The 17,436-nt window shown below is 53.5% G+C and overlaps 1 protein-coding gene across 4 annotated transcripts; it reads left to right on the forward strand.

Annotated features, from left to right (window-relative positions):
- The first annotated feature begins 969 nt into the window (after nucleotides 1–969).
- NLRX1 (NLR family member X1) lies at nucleotides 970–17,363 on the forward strand. 4 transcript variants are annotated; one of them, XM_010356965.2, is made up of 10 exons: nucleotides 972–1,294; nucleotides 3,800–3,917; nucleotides 4,795–4,864; nucleotides 5,342–5,430; nucleotides 5,940–6,559; nucleotides 6,914–7,726; nucleotides 13,389–13,984; nucleotides 14,550–14,636; nucleotides 15,472–15,723; nucleotides 16,476–17,363. In XM_010356965.2, the coding sequence occupies exons 2-10, from the start codon at nucleotides 3,848–3,850 to the stop codon at nucleotides 16,795–16,797; spliced, it is 2,919 nt and encodes a 972-aa protein (XP_010355267.2). In that variant the 5' UTR covers nucleotides 972–1,294; nucleotides 3,800–3,847; the 3' UTR covers nucleotides 16,798–17,363. The 4 variants fall into 4 exon arrangements, with proteins under 4 accessions (XP_010355269.2, XP_010355267.2, XP_030774161.1 ...); XM_010356968.2 differs by lacking the exon at nucleotides 3,800–3,917 and adding an exon at nucleotides 3,967–4,009 and having other exon boundaries at nucleotides 1,096–1,294; XM_010356967.2 differs by lacking the exon at nucleotides 4,795–4,864 and having other exon boundaries at nucleotides 970–1,294.
- Nucleotides 17,364–17,436: the final 73 nt, after the last annotated feature.

Below are 17,436 nucleotides of genomic sequence, written 5' to 3' on the forward strand. Positions count from 1 at the left end.
CCGCGCCCATCCTTATTTTCTATTTTCATTTTAAGTAGAGACAGGGTCTCACTGTATTGCCCAGGCTGGTCTTGAACTCCTGGTCTCAAATGATCCTCCTGCCTTGGCCTGGAAGTACATCATTTGTAAATGTGGTAGTTGGTTCCATTAAAATGAGGTGCATGCCCTGTTCTGGTTGGCAGCCCAGGGCCTAGTGCTGAACCTGGCTCAAGGGGGTGAGGTGCTCAGTACTACCCAATACCACACTACAATGAATGAACAAATGTCTAAATGAAACATTCACATTGTTTTCAGTAAGTCCTCTTCCCAGCCCTGCCCTGGAGAGCCTGTCTGTTGGTGCCCTAGTGCACAGCTCTGTTGTGTGAATATTGTACACTCATGCTTGCATACAAAGGCGTGCCGCGGCTGTGGGTGGTAGGTGGCTCCCCTTTCTGGGCTACGTGAGCCCAGGGTGTGGAAGTGTGTGGAAGTGCAGGGATAAGGGTGGGAGCTTCGGGAACTGGGAAGCCCCAGGGCTAGGTCATGAATGAGTGTCAGACCCGAAGAGCAGGTTGGGGTGCAAGCTGTCCTTCAGCCCCCATTCTTCCTCCTTTCTTAACCAAGGTTACCAGAGGCCACACACTTATAGGTCTGGGGTCTGAAGAGGACCAGATACCTAAGGGAGAACCCAAGGAAGCCTTAGGCTCAGGTCTCTGCCTGAAGGTAGGCTGGGGAGGTGGAGAGGGACAGAGGGAAGAATCCCCCTGACACCAGCGCCTCAGGGAGGCCCAGGGGTAAGGTAGGAAGACTCAGATCCGGGATTTTGTTCTGGCTCATCCACTTCCTAACTCAATCAACCTGCACAAGTCATTTCACCCTTCTGAGCATCAGTTTCCTCATCTGTAAAATGGGCCTAACAAGCAGCCCAGCCTGGGAGGTGGTTAGTGAGGTCACTGGGTGTCACTGGCGCTTGGGAACCTGCAGAGGGCGGTACTAGCGGGAATGCCCGCGGGGATGGAGGCAGCGAGGGGCGGGGGCGGGGGCGATGGCGGGACGGGTGGCGCCGGAGTACCAGCCCTGCGCCTGCTCCGGAGCACCGGGCCCCTCTCGCTGACACTCTCAGACCCCGCAGATCCGAGTGCCTGGGTTCATCCTCTTTCACTCCCGCTGCCAGGGCCGCGCAGGCGGGCGAAGGCGGGCAGGAAGCGCCTCGCCGAGGAGCCGGGGACTCTGGGAGTCAGCGGGAGACGCCGGCGTCCTCTCAGCCGACCCCTCCGGGCCGCGGCCGACGTCTCCTGGAACTGTGCAGCCGCGGGTAAAGGCCTGGCGGGCTTGATCGCCACTGCGCCCCTGGCTGGGAGGCCGTGATGAGCGGGGTGCAGGGCGGGCCGGGGGAGGAGGCTGTGCAAGGGCCGCGGGGAGATCCCGGCCGGGAACGAGAGGGACGGAGCTGGGCGCTGAATGGCGGGCGTTCTGGCAAGTCTCCCCCTGGGTCCCCGAGGCAACCTGAAAGTAGGAGAGCTGTTTGGGACCCAGTTTGGTGGAGGAGCTCCGGACTTGTGGGAACACCGCCCCTGTACGTTTCCTGCAGTGCCCCCTCCTTTTCTCACTGCTCTGGAGACCTGGGTGATCACCGGAGAACTGCCCTCGGCCCTGCGAGTCCCATCTTGACTCAGTGGCCCTAGATCCGAGGTTAACCCGGAACCTAGGCTTTGTCAGGCTTCCGGAGCCCTCTCTTAACCCTTCCCCAGCTCCTGGGACGGGCCAGCAGCCAGCCAGCTCCTCCGCTGGTGGCCTAATGCAGCCAGTTCTCCCTAAGCATGCCCTACCCAAGAAGCCCCGATCCCAGTGGAGGAGACCAGGTGCTAAATAGGGACACATTCCATTTAAGTGAGTTCAGAGGCCTCAGAAAAGACTTTCCAGGGACGGAGACTTTTGAGTAGGATCTTAAAAGATTGATTGGGGCCCGAGTGGTGGCTCGAGCCTGCAGTCCCTGCACTTTGGGAGGCCAAGGCGGGCGGATCACTTTAGCCTGGGAGTTCGAGACCACCCTGGGCAACAATGGTGAAAACCCTGTCTCTACAAAAACAAAAAACAAAAATTAGCCAGGTGTGGTGGCACACCACTGTAGTCCTAGCTACTCAGGAGGCTGAAGCAGGAGGATTGCTTGAGCCCAGGAGGTAGAGGTTGCTGTGAGCTGAGATCGCACCACTGCACTCCAGCCTGGGCAACAGAGCGAGAGACCCTGTCTCAGAAAAAAAAAAAAAAAAAAAAATAGATTGGTTGGGACTCTAACAGAGGAGAAAGGTCATTCCAAACTGAGAAGAGTGTATGAACAAATTTAGGACAGCAAGAGCAAGAATCCGGTGAGCCTGGGGAATAAGGTACGGGCTGGGACAAACTCAGAAAAACAGCTTGTGAGAGCCTGGTGTTTGGACTCTATAAGTAACCTCGGACTTTCGGGAGGTGCTTGGTGCCTGGGGTGAGGGATTAGAATGGGATGAGACTGAAGGCAGAAAGGCTGGTGAGGAGATCAGGTCCAATAAATGCTGGTCAGGACAGCAACTGGCTGGCAAAGCAGTGGGGAGGAATTGCTGGTACTCTTCACACTGCCTGAAGGAGCAGGGGAAGAAAGATTTGAAGACAGAGGTCAGGTTTCTAGTGTAAGGCATAGGTGGGAAGATTTACAGCAAGGTAAATGACAAGAGGAGGGAATGATGAGTTCAGTTTTACATGGGAGAAGTTTGAAGCAATGGCAGGTTGTCCATCTGGAGATGTCAAGTGAGAAGTTCATTCATTTATTCATTATTTATGTCAGCTTCAAAAGCTGCTTACATAAAAGTCACAGAGAACATAAAATGATAATGCCATTAAAACTCAGCTAAGGCCGGGCGCGGTGGCTCAAGCCTGTGATCCCAGCACTTTGGGAGGCCGAGGCGGGTGGATCACGAGGTCAGGAGATCGAGACCCTCCTGGCTAACACGGTGAAACCCCGTCTCTACTAAAAATACAAAAAACTAGCCGGGCGAGGTGGCGGGCGCCTGTAGTCCCAGCTACTCGGAGGCTGAGGCGGGAGAATGGCGGGAACCCGGGAGGCGAAGCTTGCAGTGAGCCAAGATCACGCCACTGCACTCCAGCCTGGGCGACAGAGCGAGACTCCTCCTCAAAAAATAAAAAAATAAAAAAATAAAAAAATTAAAAAAAAACTCAGCTAAAAGGACCTGATATCTGGGGAAGAAAGGCAGAGTGGGATGGATAATTATTACTGGAAAATCTAGGCACAGAAAAGCCACTGAAAATGAACACAGGACTCCTATCTGAGCTTGCTGGCAACCAAGAAGGAAAAAGGACATCTAAATAAAGCAGTTTCCCAGGGTGGAACTCAGGGAAAGGAGTTCGTGAAGCTTCAGGGGAGAGGCAAGACGTGGTAGGAAGGCTGGGTGTGATGGCTCATGCTCGTAATCCCAGCACTTTGCAAAGCCAAGGCAGGTGGATTACCTGCCTTGGTCAGAAGTTCGAGATCAGCTTGACCAACATGGTAAACCCCATCTCTACTAAAACTAAAAAATTATCCCAGTGTGGTGGTGGGCACCTGTAATCCCAGCTACTTGGGAGGCTGAGGCAGGAGAATGGGATGCCTCAAGTTGGAGAGTTTGGGAGAGGGATGAGAGCTGAAAGCCAGGCCAGGGCTTCAGCAGGGCCAACATTTGAGGAAGGGCTGATCCTCTCTTGGGAGAAAGGTCCCTCCTTGGCTGGAATGGGGTTAGGGGTGCAGGGGAGGAGTGGTGGCAGTGATCCATTCATACCATTCTTCTTGCAGGCTAGAAGTCAGTCCTAGGCCCCCCAGGCTCTGGCCTTCTCTCCCAGAATGAGGTGGGGCTACCATTTGCCCAGGGCCTCTTGGGGCTCTGGGTTTGGAAGAACACTCCAGCCACCAGGTGAGCAGGAAGCAGGGGTTTCTGTTTTTATCTCTTTCTTGCTTTCCAGGGTCCACATGATGCCTCCAAGACAGCAGGGATCCAGATACCAGGTACACTAGTCTCAACTCTGTGATTCTCTAGCTGTTGACCTTCAGCATGTCACCTCACCTTCCTCAGCTGCCTTTTTCCCATCCTAAAATAAGGGAGTTGGACTTGGCCAGGTGCAGTGGCTCATTCCTGTAATTCTAGTACTTTGGGAGACCAAGGCGGTCGGATCATGAGGTCAGGAGTTCAAGACCAGCCTGGCAACATGGTGAAACCCTGTCTCTATTAAAACTACAAAAAAAAATTAGCCGGGCATAGTGGTGCACACCTGTAATCCCAGCTAGTTGGGAGGCTGAGGCAGGAGAATCATTTGAACCTGGGAGGCAGAAGTTGCAGTGAGCCGAGATTGCACCATTGCACTCCAGCCTGGACAATAGAGTAAGACTCTGTCTCAAAAAAAAAAAAAAGGAGTTGGACTAGATCGTCTTCGAGAGTCTCTTGTAGCTACATAAGTCTAGGAACTTGTCTGACTTGACTTTACATACAACAGAGATTTACTGAGTGCCTGCTATACTGCAGACCTGGTGTTAAGTTCTAAGTAAGAAATTGTGAACAAAAACAGACGTTAAGGGGGACAAAAAAATTTTGAAACACCCAAATGTGATCCTTCTCATGGAGGAGAGAGGAATGAATGTTAAATAATTACACAATGAAATATAAAGTTGCAAAATAACTGCTGCAAAGGGGCAGTACCTGCTGCAATGAGAGCAGACACTGGGGGGTTTGATGTAGACGTGGGTTCTGTGTATTGGATGGATCTGCAGATGCTATTTCTTCCTTCTCTCTGTAGATGAACGTATCCCCTTCCTGATCCACTGGAGTTGGCCCCTTCAAGGGGAGCGTCCCCTTGGGCCCCCTAGGTGAGGCCTGGGTGTCATACCTTAGGACTAATCTGGGCACAACAGAGCAGACTGGGAAGGGTCAAGACTTGGGGCTAGCTTGATCTCCTGGGGACCTTGGGGAGGGGCTTGGTCCTCTGGGGGAGGGAGGATACAGTGGCAGCTCCAAGGCCTGAGAGGAAGTTGGCTTCGATCATCTGTGGTAGAAGGCATAGTAGTCAGTGGAGGGAGGACCCTGTGGGAAGTGGGTGGAGCCTGGCATGACCAGCCTGAGTTCCAGGCAGGCAGTCAGCAGTGGGGGCTGGAGGGTTAGGGTTAAGGCCTCAGCATCTGGGAAGGGTGTGAGAGTCAGACAAGCCTCTAAACTTGGGGGTCCAGTGTGGGGCCTGTATCTCAGAAAACCGGAAATCTAGCAGTGCAGATGGGCTTGGATCCAGAGCTTGCGAAGGGGCTGATCCAAGATCCAAGTCCCAGCTCATCCCTTCTCCTTGTTCCCAGGGCCTTTAGACGCCACCATGGAAACTTGGCAGACAGTGCTCCCCCGTCCGGGAGGCATGGACGGCTGTTCCCCAGCGCCTCTGCAACTGGTAAAGGGACTGGCTGGGACCCTGGTCGGGAGGTGTGGTGGGGAGAAGGGGCTGGAAGGAGAAGCAGGGTGAGGAAAGCATACAGGATCCACTGCCATCTTCCATTGGTGTTCCCTCCTCCTCTCTCTCCCTCCCTCCCATCTGCGTGTGTATCCCTTCCTGCAATGCTCTTGCAATGCACACTTATATGTACAAAGCACTAGGAGAGCCATACCATCCCTATCCTCAACCAAGTTGGGTCAAGCGGGTTAAGACGGCACATAGGTCACTGTGAAACCAGTTGGTCCAGGCTCAGCATTACATGTCCAGTGGCTCCCCACTTTCTGACAAAGGGGTTCCAGACTTTCTGGACAGTCTGTATTTTCTCAGGGAGTCTTGTGTGCCCACCATTGTGGGCCCCAGCATCTATGCCTTGATGTCCCAGCCTGACCTCACCACCGCCCTGATTGGCCCTAAGCTACATCTCCAGGCTCCTTTCTCTGACCCATTTCCCTTGTCTTCCCACTCAGAAGCCATACAGCGGTACCGCCGGAACCTGGCTGAGTGGTTCAGCAGGCTGCCCAGGGAGGAGCGCCAGTTTGGCCCGACTTTTGCCCTAGACACGGTCCACGTTGATCCCGTGATCCGCGAGAGCACCCCCGATGAGCTACTTCGACCACTCGCGGAGCTGGCCCTGGAGCATCAGCCACCCCAGGCTGGGCTCCCCCCACTGGCCCTGTCTCAGCTCTTTAACCCGGATGCCTCTGGGCGCCGGGTGCAGACAGTGGTGCTTTATGGGACAGTGGGCACAGGCAAGAGCACGCTGGTGCGCAAGATGGTTCTGGACTGGTGTTATGGGCGGCTGCCGGCCTTCGAGCTGCTCATCCCCTTCTCCTGCGAGGACCTGTCATCCCTGGGCCCTGCCCCAGCCTCCTTGTGCCAACTTGTGGCCCAGCGCTACACGTCCCTGAAGGAGGTTCTGCCCCTGATGGCTGCCGCTGGGTCCCACCTCCTCTTTGTGCTCCATGGCTTAGAGCGTCTCAACCTTGACTTCCGACTGGCAGGCACGGGACTTTGCAGTGACCCGGAGCAACCGGAGGAACCAGCTGCTATCATCGTCAACTTGCTGCGCAAATACATGCTGCCTGAGGTGGGTGGCCCCTCACCCCAGGCTATCACTGCTGCCCCTTGACTCGCCCTGTAGGTCCTGGGTTACTTTAACTCCTGGGCCCTTCACTTCCCAGCAGTGCGACCCAGAACAAGTCAGTAACTTCCACAGGCTTCTGTTCCTTTCTTCTTGAGTTGCTCAGATCAAATGGGATACTGCACATAACATTAGCACAGCGGCCTGGATCACAGCAGGAGTTCAGTAATTGCTAGTTATAACTGTTATCCTCATCAATGTCTTCCTCCTTGGACACTCAGGCTTCAGGGGTCCCCTGGGAATAGAGGCAGTCAACAGGACACTAAGGTCTTTCTTAACTTTCAACCATGATCTTCCCAGGCCAGCATTCTAGTGACCACTCGGCCCTCTGCCATTGGCCGTATCCCCAGCAAGTACGTGGGCCGCTATGGTGAGATCTGTGGTTTCTCTGATACCAACTTGCAGAAGCTCTACTTCCAGCTCCGCCTCAACCAGCCGGACTGCGGGTGCGGTTCAGGTGTCTCCGCCGCACCAGCTCAGCGTGACAACCTGGTGCAAATGCTCTCCCGGAACCTGGAGGGGCACCACCAGATCGCCGCTGCCTGTTTCCTGCCGTCCTATTGTTGGCTCGTCTGTGCCACCTTGCACTTCCTGCATGCCCCCACGCCTGCTGGGCAGACCCTTACAAGTATCTATACCAGCTTCCTGCGCCTCAACTTCAGTGGGGAAACCCTGGACAGCACTGACCCCTCCAATTTGTCCCTGATGGCCTATGCAGCCCGAACCATGGGCAAGTTGGCCTATGAGGGGGTGTCCTCCCGCAAGACCTACTTCTCTGAAGAGGATGTCTGTGGCTGCCTGGAGGCTGGCATCAAGACGGAGGAGGAGTTTCAGCTGCTGCACGTCTTCCGCCGGGATGCCCTGAGGTTTTTCCTGGCCCCATGTGTGGAGCCGGGGCGTCCGGGAACCTTCGTGTTCACTGTGCCTGCCATGCAGGAATACCTGGCTGCCCTCTACATTGTGCTGGGTTTGCGCAAGACGACCCTGCAAAAGGTGGGCAAGGAAGTGGCTGAGCTCGTGGGCCGTGTAGGGGAGGACGTCAGCCTGGTACTGGGCATCATGGCCAAGCTGCTGCCTCTGCGGGCTCTGCCTCTGCTCTTCAACCTGATCAAGGTAACATCCCTGAGACCCCCACCTGCTTCTTCCCTCCCCAGCACCCCAAGCTGCCCATGCTCCCACATGGTTCCCTGTTCACCCCTTGCTCCTTTCCCAGCAGGAAACTGCTGCTTCCTGCACAGGTATGAATCTTCTTCCTGGATCTGGTTTCAGCTCTGGGCATTTTGGCTTTTGGTGGGATTGCTTAGAGAGAAGCCACAAGGCTGGGGAAGACTTGGTGGCTAGGAAGGGGAATCTGGGGACATGGGGACTTTAATAACAATCCTACATGGATTCCTAAAAATGGTTTCTTTTTTGTGTCTTTCCTCCTAGGAGGCAGGCCTGTCCTCTACTTTGCAGGTCCAGAAACTCAATTGTGTCTGTTCCTCCAGAGGTGATTAGGCTCTGAGAGTGATGACTCATCCTAACTAAATCACCAGAGACAGGTTTATAAAGCAGATGCCGTTTTATTCATTTATACTAGGAAGATGAATGGCATTGGTAATTGGCTTAGGGGAGTCATCCTGAGGGCAGGTCCACTCCAGAAACCAAATTACAGACTTGAGGACTGTGCTGTGAGCGGCACAGCTGAGCGAGGTCTTTGAGGGCTGGAAGGAGCCACTGTGTGATGTGTGTCAGACGCTTTATCAGTGTTAATCAGTGTTCATCCTTTTGTTTTTCACATCACTCCTGGAAAGGAAATACTATTTTTTTTTTTTTTTTTGAGAAGGAGTTTCACTCTTGTTGCCCAGGCTGGAGTGCAATGGCGCGATGTCGGCTCGCTGCAACCTCCGCCTCCCAGGTTCAAGCGATTCTCCTGTCTCAGCCTCCTGAGTAGCTGGGATTACAGATATGCGCCACCACACCCGGCTAACTTTTTTATTTTTAGTAGAGACAGGGTTTCATCATGTTGGTCGGGCTGGTCTTGAACTCCTGACTTCAGGTGATCCGCCTGCCTCGGCCTCCCAAAGTGCTGGGATTACAGGTGTGAGCCACCGTGCCCGGCCTGGAAATTCTATTATGATCCCTTTTACAGACGAATAAACTGAGTCTCAGAGAGGTAAAGTAACTTATCCAAGATCACTCAAATAGTAAGTTTAAAAAGCTGGGACAGGAGCTCAGGGCTTTGTGATTCTGAATCCTGTGCTCTTTCTGCCAAACTATACTGGTGCATTGTGGATATTTCTGTCAAGCTGTGGGACCTTGCTAGGTAACCTTTGTTTTCTCTAGGATTGTTTCAGCAACCAATTTTGAGGAGGCAGAGTGCTGATTAGTGCCGGAAGAATTTCAACACTTTTTAAAAAAAATTTAAATGTATTTTTATTTTTATTTTTTGAGACAGAGTCTTACTCTGTTGCCCAGGCTAGAGTGCAGTGGTGCAATCATAGCTCACTGCAGCTTCAAACTCCTGGGCTCAAACAATCCTCCCACCTCAACTTCACTGAGTAGCTGGCACCTCAGGCATGTGCCACCATCCCTGGCTAATTTTTAAAAATTTTAATTTTGTAGCTGGGTGCAGTGGCTCACGCCTATAATCCCAGCACTTTGGGAGGTGAGGCAGGTGGATCACCTGAGATCAGGAGTTTGAGACCAGCCTGGTCAACATGGTTAGCCAAGTGTGGTGCTGGGTGCCTGTAATCCCAGCCACTTGGGAGGCTGAGGCAGAAGAATTGCTTGAACCTGGGAGGTGGAGGTTGCAGTGAGCCAAGATTGCGCCACTGCACTCCAGCCTGAGCAACAGAGCGAGACTCCCTCTCAAAAATAAAATTAAAAAAAATTAAATTTAATTTAATTTAAAAATAATGTTTAATTTTGTAGAGATGGGGTCTCATTAGTGATCCTCTCACTTTGGCCTCCCAAAGTGCTGGGCTACAGGTGTGAACCAGTGTGCCCAGCCAACTTTTTCTTTTTATAGGCACCAAAGCATAAGGGCTAAGCACAGGGATTTGGTAACTCAGCTATCTGAGTTCAAATCCAGGCTCTGCTACTTATTAGCTGTGAGACCTTGGACAGGTTACTTAACTCTGTGCCTCAGATTCCTCATCTGTGAAATGGAGATAATACTAGAACTTATATCACTGGCCTAACATGAAGATTAAAGGAACCCATCCTCAGGGTCTGGCACATGGTAAGTGCTATTTAATTGCTTTTTTTTTGTTTTTGTTTTTTTGAGATGGAGTCTCGCTCTGTCGCCCAGGCGAGAGTGCAGTGGCATCATCTCTGCTCACTGCAACCTCTGCCTCCTGGGTTTAAGTGATTCTCCCGGCTCAGTCTCCCGAGTAGCTGGGATTACAGGCGCCTGCCACCATACCTGGCTAATTTTTGTATTTTTAGTAGAGACAGGGTTTCACCATGTTGGCCAGGCTGGTCTTGAACTCCTGACCTCAGGTGATCCACCCACCTCAGACTCCCAAAGTGCGGGATTACAGGAGTGAGCCACCACACCCGGCCTAGGCTGTTTAATTGTTTGTCACACATAGAAACAAATTTAGTTTGAGACTAGCCTGGACAACATGGTGAAACCCCATTTCTACTAAAAATACAAAAAGTAGCCGGGTGTGATGGCACGTGTCTGTAATCCCAGCTACTTGGGAGGCTGAGGCAGGAGAATCTCTTGAGCCCAGGAAGTGGAGGTTGCAGTGAGCCGAGATCCTGCCACTGTACTCCAGTCTAGGCGACAGAGCGATACTCTGTCTCAAAAAAAATAAAATAAAAAAAAGAAAAGAAAAGAAACAGGCTCGTGCAGCCCACCCCTTCTCACACTATCACCTCTGATAGGAGGTCACAGCTGCTGCTGAGGCCACCCCCGCCTTGAGGATGTGCCTGCTGAACCTGAGTTGCAACGAGAGGCTGCAGTCTCGCGAGGGGATTCCAAAAGCCCCCAGTTATTGAAAACCCACAAGAATTGTCAGCCCCGCACCTCCAAGCCCTCTTGGAGGGAGGGCTGCCCTGGCAGAGCACTGAGCCCATCTGTTCATTCACAGTCCTGTGGATTCAGCTTCACAGGGTGACATATGCTGTCACAGGTCAGTGTTGGAGAAGGGGCACTATCACCTCTCTGAAAGGAACCTCACATGTAAACATGAAACATAGCCAGGTGCAGTGGTGCACACCTGTAGTCACAGCTCTCAGGAGGCCAAGGCAGGAGAATCGCTTGAGCCCAAGAGTTAAAGACTGCAGTGAGCTAGGATCACACCACTGCACTCCAGCCTGGGTGACATAGCAAGACCCTGTCTCTAAACAAATAAAAAATCAAAAAGTGAAAAAAAAACCCAGACGTTAAAGGAGGTGCCACAAAACAATGTCATGGTTTGTTGCCAGAGGAATGACCCTTCTTCCCTTTCAGAACCATTGCAGGGATGGGGGAAGATACCACAAACCCCCAACATTTATTTCTTTGTCAGATATTTGAGTACCTGCTGTGTGCCAGGCAGTGTGTTAGAATCTGAGGAAACTGGCCGGGCGCGGTGGCTCAAGCCTGTAATCCCAGCACTTTGGGAGGCCGAGACGGGCGGATCACGAGGTCAGGAGATCGAGACCATCCTGGCTAACACGGTGAAACCCCGTCTCTACTAAAAAATACAAAAACTAGCCGGGCGAGGTGGCGGGCGCCTGTAGTCCCAGCTACTCGGGAGGCTGAGGCAGGAGAATGGCGGGAACCCGGGAGGCGGAGCTTGCAGTGAGCTGAGATCTGGCGACTGCACTCCAGTCCGGGCGACAGAGCGAGACTCTGCCTCAAAAAAAAAAAAAAAAAAAAAAAAAAATCTGAGGAAACTAAAGGCTTCTGCCCTTTCTGATCTAGTCGGAGCTCCTCTCCCAGAAGGAAACTGCTGCTTCCTGCACAGTTTCAGCACACAAATATCAATGTAACCATATAAGGAAAAATTACGGCAAATGCCTGGAAAGGAGCCCCAGATGCCATGAAAGTGTTAGTGGGGGAACTGGTTTGAGGGGTCAGGAGAGTCTCTTTGTGGAAGGGCATGTCATCTGACCCTTGCAGCATTAGCCAAGGGAAGAAGTGGGGGGCAAATGCTCCAGGAAGGGGCAGCACCCTGGAGGTTTTTTAAATTTTTCTCTTGAGACAGGGTCTTGCTCTGTTGCCCAGGCTGGAGTTCAGTGGTGTGATCTCAGCTCATTGCATCCCCCACCTCCAGTGCTCAAGGGACTACAGGCACATGCCACCATGCCTGGCTAATTTTTTTTTTTATTAAAAAAATTTTTTTGGCCAGGCGCGGTGGCTCAAGCCTGTAATCCCAGCACTTTGGGAGGCCGAGACGGGCGGATCACGGGGTCAGGAGATCGAGACCATCCTGACTAACCCGGTGAAACCCCGTCTCTACTAAAAAATAAAAAAAAATTAGCTGGGCGAGGTGGCAGGCGCCTGTAGTCCCAGCTACTCGGGAGGCTGAGGCAGGAGAATGGCGTAAACCCGGGAGGCGGAGCTTGCAGTGAGCTGAGATCCGGCCACTGCACTCCAGCCTGGGCGACAGAGCGAAACTCCGTCTCACAAAAAAAAAAAAAAAAAAAAATTTTTGCCAGGTGCGGTGGCTCACGCCTATAATCCCAGCACTTTGGGAGGCCGAGGTGGGTAGATCACGAGGTCAGGAGGTCGAGACCATCCTGGCTAACACAGTGAAACCCCATCTCTACTAAAAATACAAAAAATTAGCTGGGCATGGTGGTGGGCGCCTGTAGTCCCAGCTGCTCAGGAGGCTGAGTTAGAATGGCGTGAACCCAGGAGGTGGAGCTTGCAGTGAGCAGAGATTGCACCTCTGCACTCCAGCCTGGGCGACAGAGCGAATCTCTGTCTCAAAAAAAAAAAAATTTTTTTTTTCAATAGAGATAGCATCTCGCTACATTGGCCAGGCTGGTCTAGAACTCCCGGGCTCAAGTGATCCTCCTGCCTCGACCTCCCTAAGTGCTGGGATTACAGGCATGAGCCACTGCACCAGGCCTGTAGAGGCTTTGAAGGAGGAAAGACCTTGGCACTGTTAAGATGAAAAAAGCCGAAAAGGCAGGAGCATAGTGAGTGGGACCAAGAGGCTTGTGATGAAGGCATCGTAGTCGGCAGGGCCCAGATCACACAAGACCTTAAAGCAGTAGGAGCTGCATCAATCGTAGTTGCTGAGACAACAATGACGTTGAAGATGGTGATGTATTTGTGACACCTAGCCCGGTCCCAAACTAAGTGTATAATACATGCTAATTCCTTCTCACCACCTCCTGGGTTTGAAAATGTATCAGGGTGTTTGGGAAAGAGAAAGAAGTTCCTAATGTCTGGAGCACATGAGACAGGTGTTGAGATATGACCCTGGGAAAGTCAAATTAGGGCCAAATTATTAAAAGTTTTGGGCCGGGTGCAGTGGCTTATGCCTATAATCCTAGCACTTTGGGGGCCTAGGCTAGGGAGCCCAGGAGTTTAAGACCAGCTTAGGTGACACAGCAAGACCCCATCTCTAGTTTTAAAAAACATTTCATATTCCAGGCTAAATGTTTGGAGTTTGCCACATAGGCAGAGGAAGGTGTCACAGCAGGGGAGTAGCATGATCAGACAAATTATGCTAAGTTCATGGGGAGATCACAGGGCTGGAGCAGTCATGGGGGTGTACCTTAAGCTGAGCCTTGAAGGCTGAACAGGCACGTGGAAGGCCACAGTGACCCTCCCCTGCTTCTTTTTCAGGTGGTTCCACGAGTGTTTGGGCGCATAGTGGGTAAAAGCCGGGAGGCGGTGGCCCAGGCCATGGTGCTGGAGATGTTCCGAGAGGAGGACTATTACAATGATGATGTTCTGGACCAGATGGGCGCCAGTATCCTAGGCGTGGAGGGCCCCCGGCGCCACCCAGATGAGCCTCCTGAGGATGAAGTCTTCGAGCTCTTCCCCATGTTCATGGGGGGGCTTCTCTCTGCCCACAACCGAGCTGTGCTAGCTCAGCTTGGCTGCCCCATCAAGAACCTGGATGCCCTGGAGAATGCCCAGGCCATCAAGAAGAAGCTGGGCAAGCTGGGCCGGCAGGTGCTGCCCCCGTCGGAGCTCCTTGACCACCTCTTCTTCCACTACGAGTTCCAGAACCAGCGCTTCTCTGCCGAGGTGCTCAGCTCCCTTCGTCAGCTCAACTTGGCAGGTGTGCGTATGACACCCGTCAAGTGCACAGTGGTGGCATCTGTGCTGGGCAGCGGAAGGCATGCCCTGGATGAGGTGAATTTGGCCTCCTGCCAGCTAGACCGTGCTGGGCTGCGCACACTCATGCCTGTCTTCCTGCGTGCCCGGAAACTGGGGTGAGGACCTATCCTCATGCACAGGCATGAAGAGGGTTGGAGGTGAAGCAGTGGGAAGAGAAACCAGGGAAGCCAGGGAAACCAGAGGTACTGACGAGTGACCAGATGAAGAAATCTAGTTTGGGCGGAGGAGACAGGAGCAGCAGAAGAGAGGAGCCAGCCATGGTGGCTCCTGCCTGTAATCCCACTGCTCTGGGAGGACAAGGCGGAAGCATCACTTGAGCCTAGTAGTTTGAGACCATCCTGGGCAACATAGCAAGACCCTGTCTCTACAAAAGAATTTAAAAATTAGTCAGGTGTGGTGGCATGTGGCTATCGTCCTAGCTACTCAGGAGGCTGAGGTGGGAGGATTGCTTGAGCCCAGGTGTCTGAGGCTGCAGTGAGTTGTGATCATGCCATTGTGCTCCAACCTGGGTGACAGAGTGAGACCCTATCTCTCAAAAAAGGGAGGCAGGTATGGATTCCCAGAGGCAGGCTGATCAAAAACGTCATGGTAGATGGACAGACTGCTTGCTGAATTCCCTCCCTGGTCTCTCACCTCCCCTCTGGCCACCTTCTGCTCCAGCTTGCAGCTCAACAGCCTGGGCCCTGAGGCCTGCAAGGACCTCCGAGACCTGCTGCTACATGACCAGTGCCAAATTACCACACTGCGGTGAGTGACTGGGAGTGGGGCATCCTGGTGGCCAGCTAAGGTCAAGGGTGAGCTCCCTGCCTCCTGGCATACTTGGCACAGGCCCACCCAAGGGATAGTAAATGGAGGTGGGTCTAGGCCCTGACTGGTCCCCTCTACTTCCCCCAGGTCCACTGCAAGCGGCAGGGCAGCAGGAAAAGATGCCACCTGTAATGGGTGCTAAGAAACCTCTCACGTGGCTAAAATCAGCCTGGGGGAGGCAGGGAGAGAGGGTGGAATAATAGCTAGGCCAGTTGCCTGGTAACAGTGCCACTGATCCCCTTCCAGGATTTTTCCTGCAGCTTCCTGAGGATGACCCTAATGCTGGGCACTCAGTAGACACCCCTGAAATGTTGACTGATATGTGGGGAACCCGAGCACCTGGGTTCCGAGTTTCTGGTTGGTGTAAGGGGAGGCAAATGAGGAGAGAAAAAGGAAGAGCAGGGAGAAGGATACGGGAGTCAGAGGGAAGGGAGAAGCAGAGGCTGTGGAGGGGGTGAAAAAGGCAGAAGAAGGGAAACAGAAATGGTGAAGAGGAAGGGAATAGATAAGAAGGGAGTCGGGGGAAGAGGGAAGGAAAGGCCAGCTCCCCTACTCTCCCTCCTCTGCCAGGCACCACACCCCCTATTGCTCTACCCTTTCTCCTGGGCCTGCATTTCTATGTCCAGGCTCCTCTTGCCCCAAGCAGGGCCCTCTTTGGCCCACGTCCTGACACCCAGCACAGCGCTGCTCCATCAAGGCTGCCAGCACCACCAGCAACCTTACCTCCCCCTCCTCTCAATGGGCCCTCATAACCTTGGGTTGCACGTGGCCGTAGGCTGTCCAACAACCCGCTGATGGCGGCAGGTGTTGCCCTGCTGATGGAGGGGCTGGCAGGAAACACCTCAGTGACACACCTGTCCCTGCTGCACACCGGCCTTGGGGACAACGGTCTGGAGCTGCTGGCTGCCCAACTGGATCGCAACCGGCAGCTGCAGGAGCTGAACGTGGCTTACAATGGTGCTGGTGACACAGCAGCCCTGGCCCTGGCCAGAGCTGCCCGGGAGCACCCTTCCCTGGAGCTGCTGCAGTGAGTCCTGTCCCTGGTCCCATTGCCCCCAGCCCTTCAGACTACTTCCATCTCTCGACTGTGCTCTTCCAATCCTAGGGAGTGCTTCTGGGCCTGGGCCTGTTGCCTATCCTCTATTCCTGGTTTCTGACTGATCCTTGTCAACCTAGCTCTGAGTCAACCCACCCACTCTGTGACTGGCCCTTAAACTGCCCCAGTTCCCTACCACCATTTCTCCTAAAGGCCTACTGTCCCTGGTCCCATTGAATTCTAGTATCAGGATCGGGTGCGGTGGCTCATCTCTGTAATCCCAGCACTTAGGGAGGCCGAGGCGGGCGCATCACCTGAGGTCAGGAGTTCAAGACCAGCCTGGTCAACATGGTGAAACCCTGTCTCTACTAAACATACAAAAATTATCTGGGCGTGTTGGTGCACACCTGTAATCCCAGCTGCTTGGGAGGCTGAGGCAGGAGAATCGCTTGAACCCGGGAGGTGGAGGTTGCGGTAAGCCGAGATCATGTCACTGCACTCCAACCTGGGTGACAGAGCGAGACTCCGTCTCAAAAAAAAAAAAAAAAAGAGAGAATTTTAGTATTAGTCCCTGCCTCCCACTGGCCAGCACCCTCCATCTCTGGCTCGTTGCAGATACTTACCTGATTGCACTCTGCAGCCAGGAGATGAGATGTGAGGCCCCCTGACTTGCCATCTGTCTACCCTCGGGCCCTCCTTCTCGGAGCTCTACTGAATGGCATCGACTTTCTCTCTCCTGCCAGCCTCTACTTCAATGAGCTGAGCTCAGAGGGCCGCCAGGTCTTGCGAGACTTGGGGGGTGCTGCTGAAGGTGGTGCCCGGGTGGTGGTGTCACTGACAGAGGGGACGGCGGTGTCGGAATACTGGTCAGTGATCCTCAGTGAAGTCCAGCGGAACCTCAACAGCTGGGACCGGGCCCGGGTCCAGCGACACCTTGAGCTCCTACTGCGGGATCTGGAAGACAGCCGGGGTGCCACCCTTAATCCTTGGCGCAAGGCCCAGCTGCTGCGAGTGGAGGGCGAGGTGAGGGGCCTCCTAGAGCAGCTGGGAGGCTCTGGAAGCTGAGACACTGGTGGCAGGCACCTAAGTATGTGACCACTGGCCCTAAACCTCTTCCCTCTGTGGCCTCCTGGCTTGCACTGCTCCCCCTAGAAAGATTCCTTCAGGAATGGGCACAGCTGTGCCAGCTGCCCTCCTAGGGCATGCTCGACCAGGACCGAGTCTGGAATCTCCAAGTTAAAGATGGTGAATCGATGCTTCGGGCTTGGAGATGGAACATGCCTCCTCTCCATTCATCGAGAAGGACCAAAGCATGTGGCATTTGGATGGCCAGAGTGCCCTGAAGCACCACCACCAAACTTGCCTCCCCCTCCTCTCAAGGAGCCTCTGATTGTGCCACCAAGGGGCTCACATCTTATGCCTGCCATGCCATGCCAGGGGTGTTGCCATCCAGATGTGTTGGAAACTTCCCCTCATGACTTATGCTCACCTGTGGACACTGAGGATGCCCTCGCATTGGTGCTTTCTCCTCATCCTCATGCCCCCTTTGCCACAGTGGTACGATGGCTTGGTGGCCCCTCGAGGCAGATGCACCTGACTTGCTGCTATTAAAAAGCTGTGTGCCTTCCACCGATTGTGACCTCTTCTTTATTGCCTGGTGCTTCCAGGAAGGGCACTCTTCTTGGTCTTTCTGGTTAAACTACC

The sequence above is a fragment of the Rhinopithecus roxellana genome, chromosome 15 (assembly GCF_007565055.1).
Source record: "Rhinopithecus roxellana isolate Shanxi Qingling chromosome 15, ASM756505v1, whole genome shotgun sequence".
In the NCBI taxonomy this organism is placed as follows: Eukaryota; Metazoa; Chordata; class Mammalia; order Primates; family Cercopithecidae; genus Rhinopithecus; species Rhinopithecus roxellana.

Excerpts from the sequence above, each read along its gene's own strand:
- NLRX1 (XM_010356965.2), top strand. The coding sequence starts at position 3,848 with ATGAGGTGGGGCTACCATTTGCCCAGGGCCTCTTGGGGCTCTGGGTTT. Across the intron at positions 3,918-4,794 it reads AAGAACACTCCAGCCACCAG|ATGAACGTATCCCCTTCCTG; the intron begins GTGAGCAGGAAG and ends TTCTCTCTGTAG. Across the intron at positions 6,560-6,913 it reads GCAAATACATGCTGCCTGAG|GCCAGCATTCTAGTGACCAC; the intron begins GTGGGTGGCCCC and ends TGATCTTCCCAG.